Consider the following 16650-nt stretch of genomic DNA (forward strand, 5'->3'; position numbering starts at 1 on the left):
CCTGTACCATATCTTTATGCGTCATAAGGTATATATGTAAAATAGTTTTGGAAAACTTGTCATTTGAGGTAGAACCTTCAGAGGAGCAACATGTCAGACCAGTACAAGTTATATGTACCCGACGTGGATAAGTGGACCCGTTTCTATAAACTGCAGGCAGAAGGTAAACGTCAACCTCATTTTCCAGTGCAACGTGGTGGGAAAAGCCAGATGATGTACAGTGTAGATCGATGTCTTGAACTGTATGACCCTACATGGAAAAAAGAAAAAGAAGAACAGAACAAGCCTCCGACACCCAAAGTCGTTATGGTGTCCCCAACACAGCAGGTGGTAGAGCAAGCCAAGGCCGATCTGAAACGGAAACAACAACAACAACAACAAAGTGGTACGGGCTGGAAAGCCCCGAAACTGAAGAAGCATTTCTAAATAAACTATAAAAGGAACTATGTGGGTCAGATATCGTCATTTCATTTAGAGTCGTCATGCATAGCACATGTTCAGAATGTGGTTTCACATTCTCGCCATGTTAAGACATTTTCAACAAAAACATGCTAAAGGTCTACCACCACCACCACCACAGCAGCCACCACCACCACCACCACCACAGCAGCCACCACTGCGGCAGCCACCACCACCACCACAGCAGCCGCCACCAATACCACCAACACCACCACCACCACAGCAGCCACCACCACCACCACCACCACAGCAGCAGCATCCCCTAAGATTGCTACATCCCTTCACCATGATCGTGTCGGGACCCACGTCGTGTGGAAAGACATTTTTGGTATACAAATTGTTGAGGGATGTTAAAATCCAGCTGCTTCCTCAGCGCATCATCTGGCTCTACAAACGATGGCAACCTCTCTATGATACGATAAAAATGGTTGCTCGAGTGAAATTTGTTCAAGGCATACCCGAGAATTTGGAAAAGGATCATTATTTGGATTCCAGAGTTAGAAATCTCATCGTATTGGACGACCTGATGTGTACAGCTGGAAAAGATTCAAGGATCACCGACCTGTTCACAGAAGGAAGTCATCACAGAAACTTATCCGTCATCGCCATCAACCAGAACCTGTATCACAGCAAGGATCCGACACAGAGAAGAAACTGCCATTATCTAGCGCTGTTCAATAACCCCATCGACAAGCAGCAAGTTCTGACGTTGGCACGGCAGATGTATCCGGAAAACACTCGTCATTTCATGCATCGGTTTGAGGAAGCTACCCACAGGCCCTACGGACATCTCTTGGTGGACTTGAAACCGACCACGCCCGAACATTGGCGCCTTCGACCTAATGGTTTAGAGACGGGGCCGTCCGGATGGTATATAAGCACGAGCGTAACGGCGAATGTCTCAGAAGAGTTTCAACCACCGTCGAAAAAAGAGCTCTACGTGCAAATCATGCAAAGGGACGCATTCAAGAGAAAACTACCAGGCATACCCGCCTACGAAAGTGACGACGAAGAAGATGATGAGGTAGAGCCCTATCTGAAAAAGGTCAAGAGGATGCAGTCTTGCGATACGTGTGGTCTGGTCTTTAAAGACGGGAGTGACTTGCAGCGACACGTGAAAACGTGCGAAGAAGGAAATGAAGAGCCGTCGTCTGATCTGGAAAACGAAGGCATTCGTCTCATGGTGGAACGTGAATTCGACATCAATCGTGATTATCTCCAAAGCAAGAGGAAACGCTACGAAGATAAAAACATGCCCCAAGATGCCATCGAAAGAAACATGAAGACATTGCAATGGAAGTTATTTAAAGACACGTACTCTCGCTTTCTGACCTATATGCATTACTTTGACAAAGGTCCCAACACCAGGAAAATTCTTCAGTTTGTGAATCCAGACAGAGATCTCAGACCACAGATTCGTTCTAAATTAAATCAGTATCGTTCCTGGATCGGCGAATATTTGGATGAACAAGACGACGACGATACCGACGATGATGATACTGATGATGAGCACGAAGATGAAGAGAAATGAACACTCATATTATTCACATGTCGCCCTTAAGGCCTTTCGATGTAACCCAATGTGTGTCCATTGCATGTGTAGTTGTCTATAGTGATTTACTTTAGAAATAAAAAAAATTAAAAACCAAACAATAGCGTTTGTTTTTTGTGTTTTTTACTCTATGACTAGATTTGTGATTGGATATTTCTACCGCTACTTTATAGTAGCAAGAGTTGTGTGTACAGGACAGCACATACCACGGCCTTTGATATACCAGACATAATGCACTGGTTGGCTATAGCCTATTTGGCCATCGACGGGGATCGATCCTAGATCGATCACTGTATTTACCCATTTGGTAATTAAAAAGCCCTGTACGAAGGCTAGTACTATAGAGAAATTTTCTGTATAAAAATGCAGTTATTTCCCTTTGGTTAACACGTACTACTTACACTAATGGATTAATCACGTGTGGCATATCGTCTGTGTGTGTGTCTCTCTGTCTCTCTCTCTCTCTCTCTCTCTCTCTCTCTCTAAACCATTGCGTTTGTTTTTTGTGCATTCTACTCTATAACTAGATTTGTGATTGAATATTTCTGCCGCTACTTTATAGTAGCAAGAGTTGTGTGTACAGGACAGCACATACCACGGCCTTTGACGTACCAGACATAATACATTGGTTGTCTATAAAGGTTTGTACTCTAGGGAAATACTCGTGTTTAAAATGCAGTTAAAAGAGTATGGGTTAGGTTGGAGCGTTGAGTTGCAGTCACGCGTTCTTTCTTCATAGCAATGGGCTGGGGTGTTTCATCCAATAACCGATGATTCATAAACCAATGTCCTCTAGTGATGTCGCTAAACACAAACAAACTTTGACGGTCAGTGTGCATACCATAACAAATTTATTCTGCTACTTAAGACGGGCACGCGTCGGTATGTCTTTTGCAGTTCACCTGGTTTCATAAACACTCGGAGAGGCGTAGTAAAATGTCTTTGTATGAGGGCTGATGAAGAGGTCTGATAAAGTACTCCTCTATTATAAGGCGAATCAATGAATGGCTGAATGACGACAACAAAGAAAACGTCGACAATGTGCTAAAGAAATACAAATGAATGAAAATCATCACACGCGCATTTTGTCTGGCGACATGAAAGCCCCTCACTTTAGACCAAACAGTCAGCAAACAACTAACGTCCTTCCTCACGAGACATATTTTAACGGCTATTATTTTGGGTGTCTAGAATAAAACACTGTGAAAAAACATTCACGTCTATGTCCACTGTGAATACAAAAATACAACAACACAGTAGACGTTATACAATGAAGCCAAAACCAACGTCAGACTTACACCTGGCCTGTACATATTGTTATTATTAATTGTTGTTGTTTCTTTGCTTTTATTTGTTTGCTGACACCAGTTTGTGTGGTAATATGCAATACATTGAAATGAATACACCATGATCGTACACCTGCACCAAGGTCTCCTACATAAAGGCCATTGTTTTCTCCATGGCCATTGTCTCCTATACAAAGGTCATTGTGCCATTGTCTCCTACACAAAGGTCATTGTTTCCTACCGAGACCATATACCTGCACCCACCTCTACAAAGGCCATTGTTTCCTACACAAAGGCCATTGTTTCATTGTTTCCTACACAAAGACCATTGTGTCATTGTTTCCTACACAAAAGCCATTATTTCCTACCAAGGTCAGACACCTGCACCCCCCTATACAAAGGCCATTGTTTCCTACACAAAGGCCATTGTTTCCTACCAAGGTCACACACCTGCACCCACCTATACAAAGGCCATTGTTTCCTACACAAAGCCCATTGTTTCCTACCCAGGTCAGACACCTGCACCCACCTATACAAAGGCCATTGTCTCCTACACACAGGCCATGGTTTCCTACCAAGGTCACGTGATCACGGGAAAGTAGGTCAATCATGACTCTCAACAGGCCCTAATACTACTTGTGGGACGGACTAGAGTTTGACCATTTCCCCGTGACTGGATTAGGTCCTGTGCGTAAGACGGTATGAACAGTAATGATACTGTGTGATGTTCGTTGGAACCCGAGAACAACAATAAAGGACCGAGAAAAGACATCTGTAGTTAGTAAAATAGTATTTGTACTTTTGATCTGTCATGTCACAATTCTCAATCACACATACAGCTTGGTTGACACACAGGCACGCACGCGCGTGCACACGCACACACACATACACACGACACACGCGCGCGCGCACACACACACACAAAACAAACACACACAATCACATACACACAACATATACACACACGCACAATCATATACACACACAATCACATACTAACACACACTACAAATACACACAATACATACAGTACATATACAGACATCACATAATCACATGCACACAACACACACACACACAAAACAAACACACACAATCACATACACACAACATATACACACACGCACAATCATATCACATACACACAACATATACACACACGCACAATCATATACACACACAATCACATACTAACACACACTACAAATACACACAATACATACAGTACATATACAGACATCACATAATCACATGCACACAACACACACAATCACATACGCACACAATCACATACACACACTCACCCACACACATACATACACACAACACATACACACACAACACACAATCACATATATATATATATATATATATATATATATATATATATATATATATATATATATATATATATATACATACACACAATACATACACACACAACATACACAAACAACACACACACACACATAACACACACACAGGCACATGGCACACACAATCACATATACACACAATCGCATACAAACAATCACATACACACAACACATACCATCACATGCACACATCACAAACACAAGCACATACACACACGCACCCACGCACACACATACACACAATCCCATATACACACAACACAAACATAACATTATATACAATCACATACACACAATCACGCACATACGGACACACAACACACACAATCACACGTACACACAATATACACACAATCACATATACACACAACATACACACACACACAACACACACACACACACAATCACATACACACACAATCACATACACACACAATCGCGTACACACGGACACACATTTGTTTACCGCCCTCCTTGATTGTAAACATTAAACAAAGACAAGGTAGTCACGTACCATTCTTGGGTAAGTACATGAATATGTTTTTTCGTTGCATTGCTATTCTATTCTTTAACTGCCTTTCTTCTAGTGTAAAAGAAAGTTTTTTCTCTAACAATCAGCTTTGTTTAGGTAGTTAAATATGTATACACAGTCTCAACTATTGTGTCATCATGCTCATATCTACAGTTGAAAGAACACAAATATCCAATATTACTTCTGTTAACCATGACTGATCAAATTACATTTTGTAGATTAAATTGCCAGGGATTAGGGTCGAAGGAAAAACTAAAAGATGTATTGAATTTTTTAAAACAGAAAAAATATTCTATTTATTGCATTCAAGATACACATTTCATAGAGAAAGAAGAAAATTATATTAGGTCTCAGTGGGGATTTGAATGTTATTTCAGTTCGCATACATCGCAAAGTAGAGGCGTCGCTATTCTGCTCAATAATAACTTTGAATATAAATTAAATAAAATTAAATTTGATACAAATGGTAACAAACTTCTCCTAGACATAAATATTAAAGGTAAACAAATTACTGTTATTAACATTTATGGACCCAACAGAGATAATCCTACCTTCTATGAGCAAATTGGTCAAGACATAAAAGAAATTGGCAATGATATAGTAATTATTTCTGGAGATTTTAACTTGGTGATGAATCCCGACAAGGATACCAAAGGTTATTTAAACATAAACAATCCTAAATCTAGAGATAAAGTTTTAGATCTATGTACAGAATTAAATCTTGTTGACGTCTGGAGGGAACTTAATATTGAGAAAAAAGAATTCACATGGAGAACTTATACTGGTAATAAACAAGGACGGTTAGATTTTATTCTTTAACAGATACCTTTCTAACACAAATAGGAGAAGCTTATATTGAAACAGGTTATAGGACGGACCATTCAATAGTTGTTTTTAAACTTATACACTCAAAACCAAATAAGAGAAAAACATTTTGGAAATTGAATAACTCATTATTGAAGGATAAAGAATATGTACAAACTGTAAAACAAGTAATAGAAAATGTCAAAACACAATATACTGAAACAAAAACTGATCAAGACGTTAATACAACTAATACCGACTTGCCAGGTTTATCTATCAATGATCAACTTTTTTTAGAAGTGCTACTTATGGAAATACGAGGCAAAACTATTTCTTACTCTAGCTATATGAAAAAGCTAACAGATAAAACAGAAAGCGAACTAATAGAAGAAATAACAAAATTAGAAAAAGAGCATAACATAAACATAATTATTTTAGAAGAAAAACGTACTGAACTTAAAAAAGATTAGAGACAAAAAGCTACAGGGGCAAATAATAAGATCTCGTAGTAAATGGATAGATGAAGGAGAAAAACCGACTAAATATTTTTGTAATATGGAAAATCGTAACTATATAAGCAAAACTATGCCAAATGTATTCAAATCAAATGGTCTATTAACTAAAACTGAAACTGAAACTGAAATTACGAAGGAAGTAAAGCTATTTTATGAAAATCTTTATAAATCCAGACTTATTAATGATGTTAATTTAGAAGAAATATTGAACTTTTCACATGTACCAAAATTTACTGAGCAACAAAAGAATAACCTGGAAGGGTTGCTTAAAGAAGATAAAATACTATCTTGTTTAAAAAAACATGACAAATAATAAAAGTCCAGGGTCTGATGGGTTCACAGCAGAATTCTTTAAATTATTTTGGACAGATATAGGTAGGTATCTTACTAAAGCAATAAATTATAGTTACCATATAGGTGAACTTTCATCAACCCAAAAGGAAGGCGTTATAACATGTATTCCCAAAAAGGACAAAAATAAACAATATTTAAAAAATTGGAGACCTATATCTTTGCTAAATGTCTCATATAAAATAGCACCAGGTTGCATAGCCAACAGAATTAAAACTGTTTTACCTTGCCTAATAAATGAAGACCAAACAGGCTTTATATCTGGAAGATACATCGGTGAAAACATTAGAAATCGCTGTCTTATTTCATTATACAGAAAAGAATACAATTCCAGGCCTTCTTTTGTTAATTGATTTTGAGAAAGCATTTGATTCTGTTGCCTGGCCTTTTATTCGAAAGACTTTCGATTTTTTTAATTTCGGAGATTCTATTAAAAAATGGATAGAAACGTTTTATTTTAATATTAAATCCTGTGTAATTGTAAATGGACAAACAACTGAATGGTTCAAAATATTTAGAGGATGTAGACAAGGAGACCCATTGTCACCAAATATTTTCGTACTCTGTGCAGAAATTTTAGATTTGTTAATAAGAACAAAGAATCATATTAAAGGGATTTCAATTGGAAATCAAGAGTTTCTTATATCACAATACGCAGATGACACAACAACTACCCTAGATGCAACAGAACAGTCTTTACGATATTGCCTTAAATTTTAAAATTCTATGCAAATGCCTCCGGCCTTCATGCAAACATAGATAAAACTAAGATTATATGGTTTGGTAGTCGGAAAAATAGCAACGAAATACTCTGTCCAGATCTAAAATTGACTTGGGATAAAGGAATGTTCAGCTTACTGGGAGTTGATTTTTCTACTAGTCTTACAGATATGGTAACTGTCAATTACAATAAAAAAATAAAAGAAATAAAAAACTTATTGATACAGTGGTCTAAAAGACTATTAACTCCATTTGGTAGAATAGTAGTTGTAAAAAATTTAGCAATGGCCAAAATTAACCATTTAATTTTAATATTGCCTAACCCGACAGATCAAACTATCAATGAACTAAACAGTTTATTTTTTAAGTTTATTTGGAATGGTTCTATTGATAGAATAAAGCGTAACATAATAACTAAACAATATGAAGAAGGAGGACTCAAGATGTTTAAAATACATTATTTTATAAGTGAATTAAAAATGTCATGGTTTCGGCGATATATACATAAAGAATCAAAATGGACATATCTTTTAAAACTGACATATCCAAATGTGCATAACTTCGTTAATTTTGGAACGGAATTTATAAAACAAACATTAAGAATATTGGATAATATATTTTGGCATGACACATTTCAGGCATGGGCTATCTTTTTAAATAAAATACAAATAACGTCATGGATAGATATTGTACATCAACCTATATGGTACAACGAAGGTGTGAAGGTCGGAGGCAAACACATATTCTATAAAAAAATTGTTTGAAAAAGGAATTGTCTTCATATATGATCTAATTGATAATGAAGGTAAGATACAGAAGGTAGACTACATACACAATATACTACAGGACACAAATGTTATAGAAATACAAGGACTTTTAAATGCAGTAAGGGACTTAATAAATAAATATGTTTTCAATAAGTATAACTGTAATATACAAAGACCACCAATACCTATCCCGACAAAAATTCTGTTACAAGACAAGAAAGGTTGTCAGAGAATTTATAACATTCTTTCAAAAAACAACTGCAAACCAATCTCACAAAAGAAATGGGTTAATGAATTTTTTCTTACAAATTCGTTTAAGTGGAAAAAAGCATATAGTCTTTACCATAAAATAACTAAGGACACGAATTTGAAGTGGTTGCAGTATAGATTAGAACACCGAATACTATCTACAAACACATTTCTCTGTAAAATAAAAATTCAACAAGATGACAAATGTTCATTCTGTAAATCTGTTCCAGAAACTCTTATTCATTTATTTTGGTTCTGTCTATTAATACAAACATTTTGGCAAAACCTACAGGGATTGTTAAAAAAAGAATGTACTCATATTACACATCTCCATTTTACTGTTACAGATATAATATTTCAAATACATGATAATCATAGGGCAGATGATATATTAAATTTAATTATATTACTTGCAAAGCAGTATATATACAGGATGAAGTATATTGGGGTAGTACCAAATGTACAATCATTAAAAAAAAAAAAATCTTTTAATTACAATACTGAAAAGTTTGTTGCATTTCGCAATTGTGACTGGACCAAATTTGATCAACGGTGGTCGATCTACAAACATTTCATTAAATAGTTCGTGCTTTGGGTTAAAAAGATGAGACTGGGTTCATATTTTTTAATATATCAAACAAGAATCAACTTGCATTAATACAGAGGAAATGCTTTCATTATTTACAAATATCTCTCTCTCTCTCTCTCTCTCTCTCTCTCTCTCTCTCTCTCTCTCTCTCTCTCTCTCTCTCTCTCTCTCTCTCTCTCTCTCTCTCTCTCTCTCTCTCCTTTTGTCTAATTCTTATGGAAATATCTATTTATATACTATTTATTTTATTTGACCTACATTTATTTATTTATTCTGTTGAAAATAATTTTGTCTTTTCTACTCTTCTTCTTTTTGTTCTTGTTTTTGTTTTCTGGAATTCCAATGGTATATTATAACTCCTGCAGTTTTACTTGCTCCCAATATACATCTCACAATATATTTACAAAAGTTAAGCTTAACATTTAATGACATAATTGTACATGAATGTGTGTTTTTATACTAACAATTATTGTTTCCAAATTGTTGCGCAAAATATTGTTTTCAACATGTCTTTATTAGTTAAATGTACAAATATAGCTTTTGATCACTTATTTTGTAAGGTGGTGAATTAGGAGTCCCCAATCCTAACATTACCAATGTATTTTGGGGCAATAAACAATTTAGTAAATAAAAAATAAAAATTCTTAAAAAGGCAAAAAAAGACAAGGGAACTGTAAATGTCCGTGAACTAATTATAATAGAAAAATCTGTCGAATTAGTATTGCTGGATATTCATTATTATGTTCTTGTTGAGCAAAACGGTACTTTTCTTTTCTTTTCTTTTTTTTTCCATGTTTCATTACATTTTATACCAGAATTTTTCTAATGTATTGAATGTTCACTGTCGAGACAAATCAAATACCGTACCGTATACATTAATGTGTATTTCATTTAAAGTGATAAAACATTATACACTGGAGGTTTTCTCCATTTTTGAAACTATAATTCTGTAAGTAGAATTATTTTCTAAACTGACATGATGTCTTTTCCTTTCACTTCCATGGGTGAGATGTATAAATTTGCTCTTGAATTGTTCTTTGTTATACAGTTACAGTTGCTGAACTGAAATAATTATGATGTGTATTAAATCTCTTTCTAACCTGGTAATCTAACCAGTTTAGACAAGTAGTTACTTAATATCAAAAGGCAGAACCAAACCTTAAATTTTATTCTTCAATACAGCACCTTTCCCTCTTTGACTTCAATACAGCACCTTTCCCTCTTTTACTTCAGAGCACCTACTCGTTCAAATACATTATGCAATTCTAATACACATCTTCCGATCGTTCATCAAACGACAACTCAACAGCTGACTTGTTAATTGTCATCATCAGTTTCACCATCATAAATATCATCATCATCATCAACAGCAGCAGCAACAACAACAGCAACAACATGCTAAAAAAAAGAGATACTTCGGATTGAAAAGAAGAAAATAGTCTGGACTATGAATATTATCAAAGATGACTGAGATGATGAAAGCACAACTGTGATGTTGTCTACTAGTGCATCGTCCAACGACACCATAGCGTGTGGGCTGAACAATTTGGCCATTCTTCGATTCCACCTCAGTTTGAGAGTGTCGGTGAATAACTCTGGACTCATTTATCGACTGACTTCAGACATTTCAAGGATCTAACAACCCCAAATATCCATGGATGAAGGTCGTAACACTAGAAACATCAGAGCTTATTTCTGGATCTTTGCAATGCCATTTCTCGATCGATCAGGACTAGTTGTTTGTCGCTGAAGCTTTACTTGTTTGAAGATCGTCCATAAGACTCTTGTTTACACTCAAACTCGTTACCCTACCTTGTTATTATAGCATACACGCTCATCATGGGTTCCTCAATTGATGTGGTTGTAGAGCAACCATTGCCATTTTGAAAACAAATCATTTTCTCTTGATGTTATACTATCACATCACCAAAGTCTACTAATATGCTAACATTGATACTATACTACATACTACACCGATTTGCCCCATCCTAGTATTGCAGAACATTTTAACCGTCCCACGCATTTGTAAGGACTCCGTAAAGACTCGGTAAAGGTATTTTCAATGCAAATTACGCGGCCAAAATAACTAAGTCTAGGCAAGATGTCCACTTGAAATTTCAAAGAATAATATCTAAATTATAAATTAACATTCTTGTTTATCAATTTTCAAATTTTATCACTTTTTTTCATTATACGATAGTGAAATAAAATAATAAATAAACAAACAAGCGATAATAATAAATAAATAAATAAATAATTCAAAAATAAAATAAATAGAAGGGACAACAATTGGCTCGCGACTCGAGTGTCTGCCAGGTGTGTAACTCGACTGATGTAAACTGTATTGATTTCACAGGTCTTGCATGAGTTGTTCATGGAGTACAGTCAGCTGAATCCGATGACGGGACAAAAACGAATCAAACTGTGCGGAATTCTCACTTGTCTCATGATCGTCTCCGTTTCCGCTGCCATTTCCATCACAAACCTGGCACGGCCCAGTTCGGGTTCGAACAGTCTGTTCAAGTTGAAGTTCTCCCTCCTCCTCTACAGCCTCTGCATCCTGGGCATCTTGATGCTCTTCACCCTCGCTGCCTGGGTTGCCATGGAGTTGAAGTACTCCTACAGACGACGAAACCTTCAAAGACATGCTATTCGAATAATAATAGAAAGCAATATGTTTGATCGTTCTAATTCTGGAAGCGACAATGCAGACAACGCAGTCTGAAACTTAGCAAAGGTGACACAATCGAATTTCTACACAAGACCGTGTTCGATAGATGTTTTTGTAGATCAACGACAACACATATTTATTGATCTCAGTTCTATGGCATGGCAATAGTACTCCCTTTATTTATTATTTTATTTTATATACAGTATGTATACAACGTAAGGTTTGCAATAGTGCTCAATTTAGTCAGTGATGCGTCATTTAGTTAATTTGTCTCTGAATGTGAATCAGTAAAATCAAAAATAATAAACAGAAAAACATCAATAAATCAAGCAAAACCTGCTAAAATTACGTTTATTGTAATTCAGTGAGATCATTCTGTTGAAACCACGTTTATGTCACAGTGACTAATGTTGTTTAAAATCGGCCTATTTATATTTTCTCAACTGTTTCGACAGTCGTGGCACATTACGTGCCAAGTAACAAGTCATTTATAATCATGAAACATCGGTTTGTGGCTATAATTAGGCTGAAACAGAAAACAAATTTTGGAGTAGATCCTCGCTTATATCTAAAGGATAATAGCATGCCTTCACCATACACAGTATGTTCTATGTTACCGAGGGTCAACTAAATCAATGTTAGAAATAAAGCCAGGTTAACATCTAAAACTTGAAACATTCGGCAGGTAGTCTAGTTAATCCTACACTCGTATACAGTGCCACAAATCGCTTACAGTGTTTAGACACCAGAGACACACCACATGTACAAATAGGGGTTAGTGTGTGTGACTGCAGTATTCCTCCGTCTCGTCGTCTCTCTAGAATGAATTACATTCCGTTTTTTTTTTAGTATTCATCCTAGTCAACGAGTAGTGTTACTTTAGTTATTGTCAGGGATTTGTGTGTGTGTGTGTGTGTGTGTGTGTGTGTGTGTGTGTGTGTGTGTGTGTGTGTGTGTGTGGTTAGGGTTAATTAAATGTTTAGCCAAAGTTATACCTTTTCAGCTTCCGTCGAGTCTATTTAAGAGAAAAAACCCTTGTTTTACAATTGATGCTCACTGATGTAAATATATTGATTTCGTAGGGCGTGCATGCTTTGTTCCTTGAGTACAGTCAGATGCATCCGATGACGCTAGGAAAACGAACAAAACTATTTGGATTACTATTTTTCGTAACCGTAGTCAGCGCGGCTGTGGGAACCACCCTTTTCAACACTAGCCCGACGTTGCAGGGCACGAATCTGGTGAGGGTGGAGAGCACCAACAAGTTCGAGAAGCTGCTCTTCGCGCTATGGATCATGGGAGTCGCGTGCGTTCTTGGCATCGTCGCGCTCTGGGGCGCAATGGAGGCCGACTATATCAGTCGACGTCGAAGGATTCGCAGACAGGCTCTTCGTTTGGGGAGTCATGATGTCTGCAGTGATCTCATGAACCACACTAACATATAACACTAACTGCAGTTATTTTATGCTTGAATCATAATAAAATCGTATTTATGCACAAGACAGTGTTCATGATTTTTAGTATTCCATTCACACAGTCTTATATTTGTTTTCGCTGAATGACTCGCTGTTCATGATGCCATTATAAAGGGTTTCCGCAAAAGCAGTATCTGCCAGGCTCACTTGCCATAGACATTACCATTTTAAGATTTGTAATCTTCATACATGTACACATATATTGTATTCTAACACCTGTCATAGATATTGTCATTTTAAGATTTGTAATCTTCATACATGTACACATGTATTGTATTCTAACACCTGTCATAGACATTGTCATTTTAAGATTTGTAATCTTCATACATGTACACATATATTGTATGCTAACACCTGTCATAGACATTGCCATTTTAAGATTTGTAATCTTCATACACGTACACATATATTGTATTCTAACACCTGTCATGGACTATGAAGAGCTACATTTTAAATTTGTAATCTTCAAAAATGTTTAACGTATATTATGACATGAAGTAATTGTATAGTGTTCAGAATGGTATATGACAGAGTCCAAAGGATATGTAGTAACAGTGGTTTTAAGGTTATGGTAAAATTAGTAATGTAAATATCAATTCCCCTAAAAATTACTACGTGACCACTTCTCTGGCAAAGAACTATATATTTGTTTGAATGGATTTTTAATTGAAATATTGGATGGAACGAAATTCCCATTAATTTGTCCGCAGTGTTTCAAGAGCTTCCATCGCATATATTACATTTCGCCGTAAAGGGACGTTCCTGAGTTTGCCGCCTTATAAAATGTTTCCAACTAATAAAATATTTCTACGATTAAACTTACATATTAAATATATTTTCTTGTTTAGAATACCAGTGTCTGTACACTCAATGTGTTTCTGGTCGTCTTAATATTTGTAAGAAGCCCAAACTGGACAAAAATATTTTTTAGGAAATAAAATGAAATTTAACCAAGTACAATATTAGAACGATCAGAAACACGTTTAATATACAGCCACGAATAGTTTATGCAGCAAAATAAATTTGATATGTAATTACAATTGTTAAAAAAGTCTTTGTTAGACGATAGCATCTTAAAAATTGCAGCAAACTCAGGAATGTCCCTTTAACGAATGGGCGAAATGTTATACATTTTATTTCTTTAGCCAATCATGTGACAAATTTTGTAGATACCGTACTAAAATAAACGGACGACGAATCGCATAATTATATACAGACTGTCACATTATGTTGACTTTAATTAAAATACAGCATTGCTCCAACCACTAGAACACTGCAAATTATTACTCATATAGTATAACAGTTGGTGTACTAGAATGACACTAAGCAGATTAAGATAACTATAAAATAAAACTCGGCATAGTATCTCCACAATTTGCGAACGCCTTCTTTCAGATGGTAATTTCCCATACTGAGTTACTTCTTAAAAATCAACATAGTTCAGCTGGACGTGTTAGATTGATAACACCCAAAAAAACACCCCCAAAAAACCCCAAAACAACCAAAACAACAAAATAAAATAAAATAAAATAAAATAAATAAATAATAAAAAAATAAACAAAAAAAAAAAAAAAAACACACACACACACACACACACACACACACACACACACACACAAACAAACACACACCACTTCAGCCATTGCTAATATTAACATGAAGTTAGAACACAAATAGTGACTTGTGATAGTAAAAATATTGAGGGTTTTTTACGCGCCCGCACACGCACACGCACAAATTCAGAGGTGGGGTTCATGAAAGAAGTCATAATATTAAAGATGTCCGTGTCCAATAAAACAAAAATGATTGATTTATACTTATTTTCGTGCTTATAGCCAGTTAAGGTTCAAGCACGCTGTCCTGGACACATACCTCAGCTATCTGGGCTGTCTGTCCAGGACAGTGTTTTAGTGGTTAGTTGTTAGTGAGAAAGAAGTCGGTGTAGTGGCCTTACGCCTACCCACTGAGTCTTTAAACTCGCTCTAGGCGGAAGCCGGTGCCGGGATGCGAAGCTAGAACGTAACAGCCTGAGATCCGATAGCTTAACCACCGAAGCTGGTATTATATATATATTAAAAATAGTTTGTTGCTGTTAATATTAGCGGTGTGTGCTGTTTTGAAATCGGTGTCAGATCCACGCATATGAAACTATAAAACAGTAACCGAAACAGTGGTAGTAATAAGCATGCACTTTAACGCACTCGGCTTCTTAGTCATTTTAATGTGAACCTTTTGACTCCCCAATAGCCTAGATGTGTTTTTTCAATTAATGCGAAACCGGGTCTGCGATGTTGTGAATCTTGACTGAGTAACCTAATGATTTCACAGATTATGAATGATTTGTTCCGGGTCTGCGATTTTCTGAATCCTGATTGATGTACCCTATTGATTTCACAGATGATGAATGATTTGTTCCGGGAATACAGTGGACTCCAACCGGTGACGTATCAAAAACGACTGACTCTAGGAGGCATACTTTTACTGGTAATGCTCCTAATCATACCTGTTGCAATGATGTTGTCCAAGGTCGTGCCGTCCGGAAAACGGGACCCCGCTGTCAGTCGCCTCAAGTTCACTCTCCTCTTCTACTTCCTTTGCATCTTGGTGGCCAAGTTCTTAGGCATTGGGTGTTTGTGGATCGCCTTCGAAGTGACCTACTACCGCCGGCGTCGACGTCTTCACCGACATGCCATTATGTTAACAGAGCAGACTACTTCTGCGCGCACTGTTGAGGATTCGTTACCTGTAGCAGCGTTGTAATCAAGAATGAACTTCACGTACATTGGCTATGATTCTATTAGTTGATGACGTGTTCGGAACATGATCTGTTGGGTCTGATACAGATATCAAGCCAGCAGTCACTGTGTTACTCTTAAGAAATAGTCAGGCCTCAACTACCAAAGTTTATCTTTCATGTGTACTAGTGTTAATATGTTACTAGCAGATACGTAGTCTAATTCTCGATACAGAACAGAAAGGTTACTTTCAATGGTGAACGAAATAAATATAATTCATGTTTTAAAACTAGAAGCAGTCGTCAGTAGTAAAATATAAAAGGGACAGACCCTAGTTTTTAATCACTAGGGCATATGTTTTCAGTATTAGAGCCGTTTATGATCACTGAAATCAAACATTACTTATATTTTATTGTTTAGATTATCCATTTCCGTACAACCGAAGTGAAAAAAAGTTAAGTTTGTTTTATTTAACGACGCCACTAGAGCACATTGATTTTTTTATCTTATCATCGGCTATTGGACGTCAAATATATGGTCATTCTGACACTGTTTTTTTTTAGAGGAAA

General features: G+C 36.3%; 1 protein-coding gene across 6 annotated transcripts in view; it reads left to right on the forward strand.

Moving 5' to 3' along the window:
* The window catches only part of LOC121381216 (E3 ubiquitin-protein ligase MARCHF2-like), a 50939-nt gene that overhangs the window by 15131 nt on the left and 19158 nt on the right, over positions 1-16650 (forward strand). Inside the window, exons 5-6 of one of the 6 annotated variants that reach the window (XM_041510416.1) lie at positions 11557-11937; positions 12954-13076. The exons of 3 other annotated variants lie outside the window; for them this stretch is intronic. In XM_041510416.1, coding sequence (XP_041366350.1) covers positions 11557-11925 — 369 coding nt within the window. In that variant the 3' untranslated portion in view covers positions 11926-11937; positions 12954-13076. Of the gene's footprint in view, positions 1-11556; positions 11938-12953; positions 13372-15743; positions 16567-16650 lie in introns of those variants that run through there. 2 more of the 6 variants (XM_041510420.1, XM_041510418.1) reach the window with 2 other exon arrangements.

The sequence above is a fragment of the Gigantopelta aegis genome, chromosome 9 (assembly GCF_016097555.1).
Source record: "Gigantopelta aegis isolate Gae_Host chromosome 9, Gae_host_genome, whole genome shotgun sequence".
In the NCBI taxonomy this organism is placed as follows: Eukaryota; Metazoa; Mollusca; class Gastropoda; order Neomphalida; family Peltospiridae; genus Gigantopelta; species Gigantopelta aegis.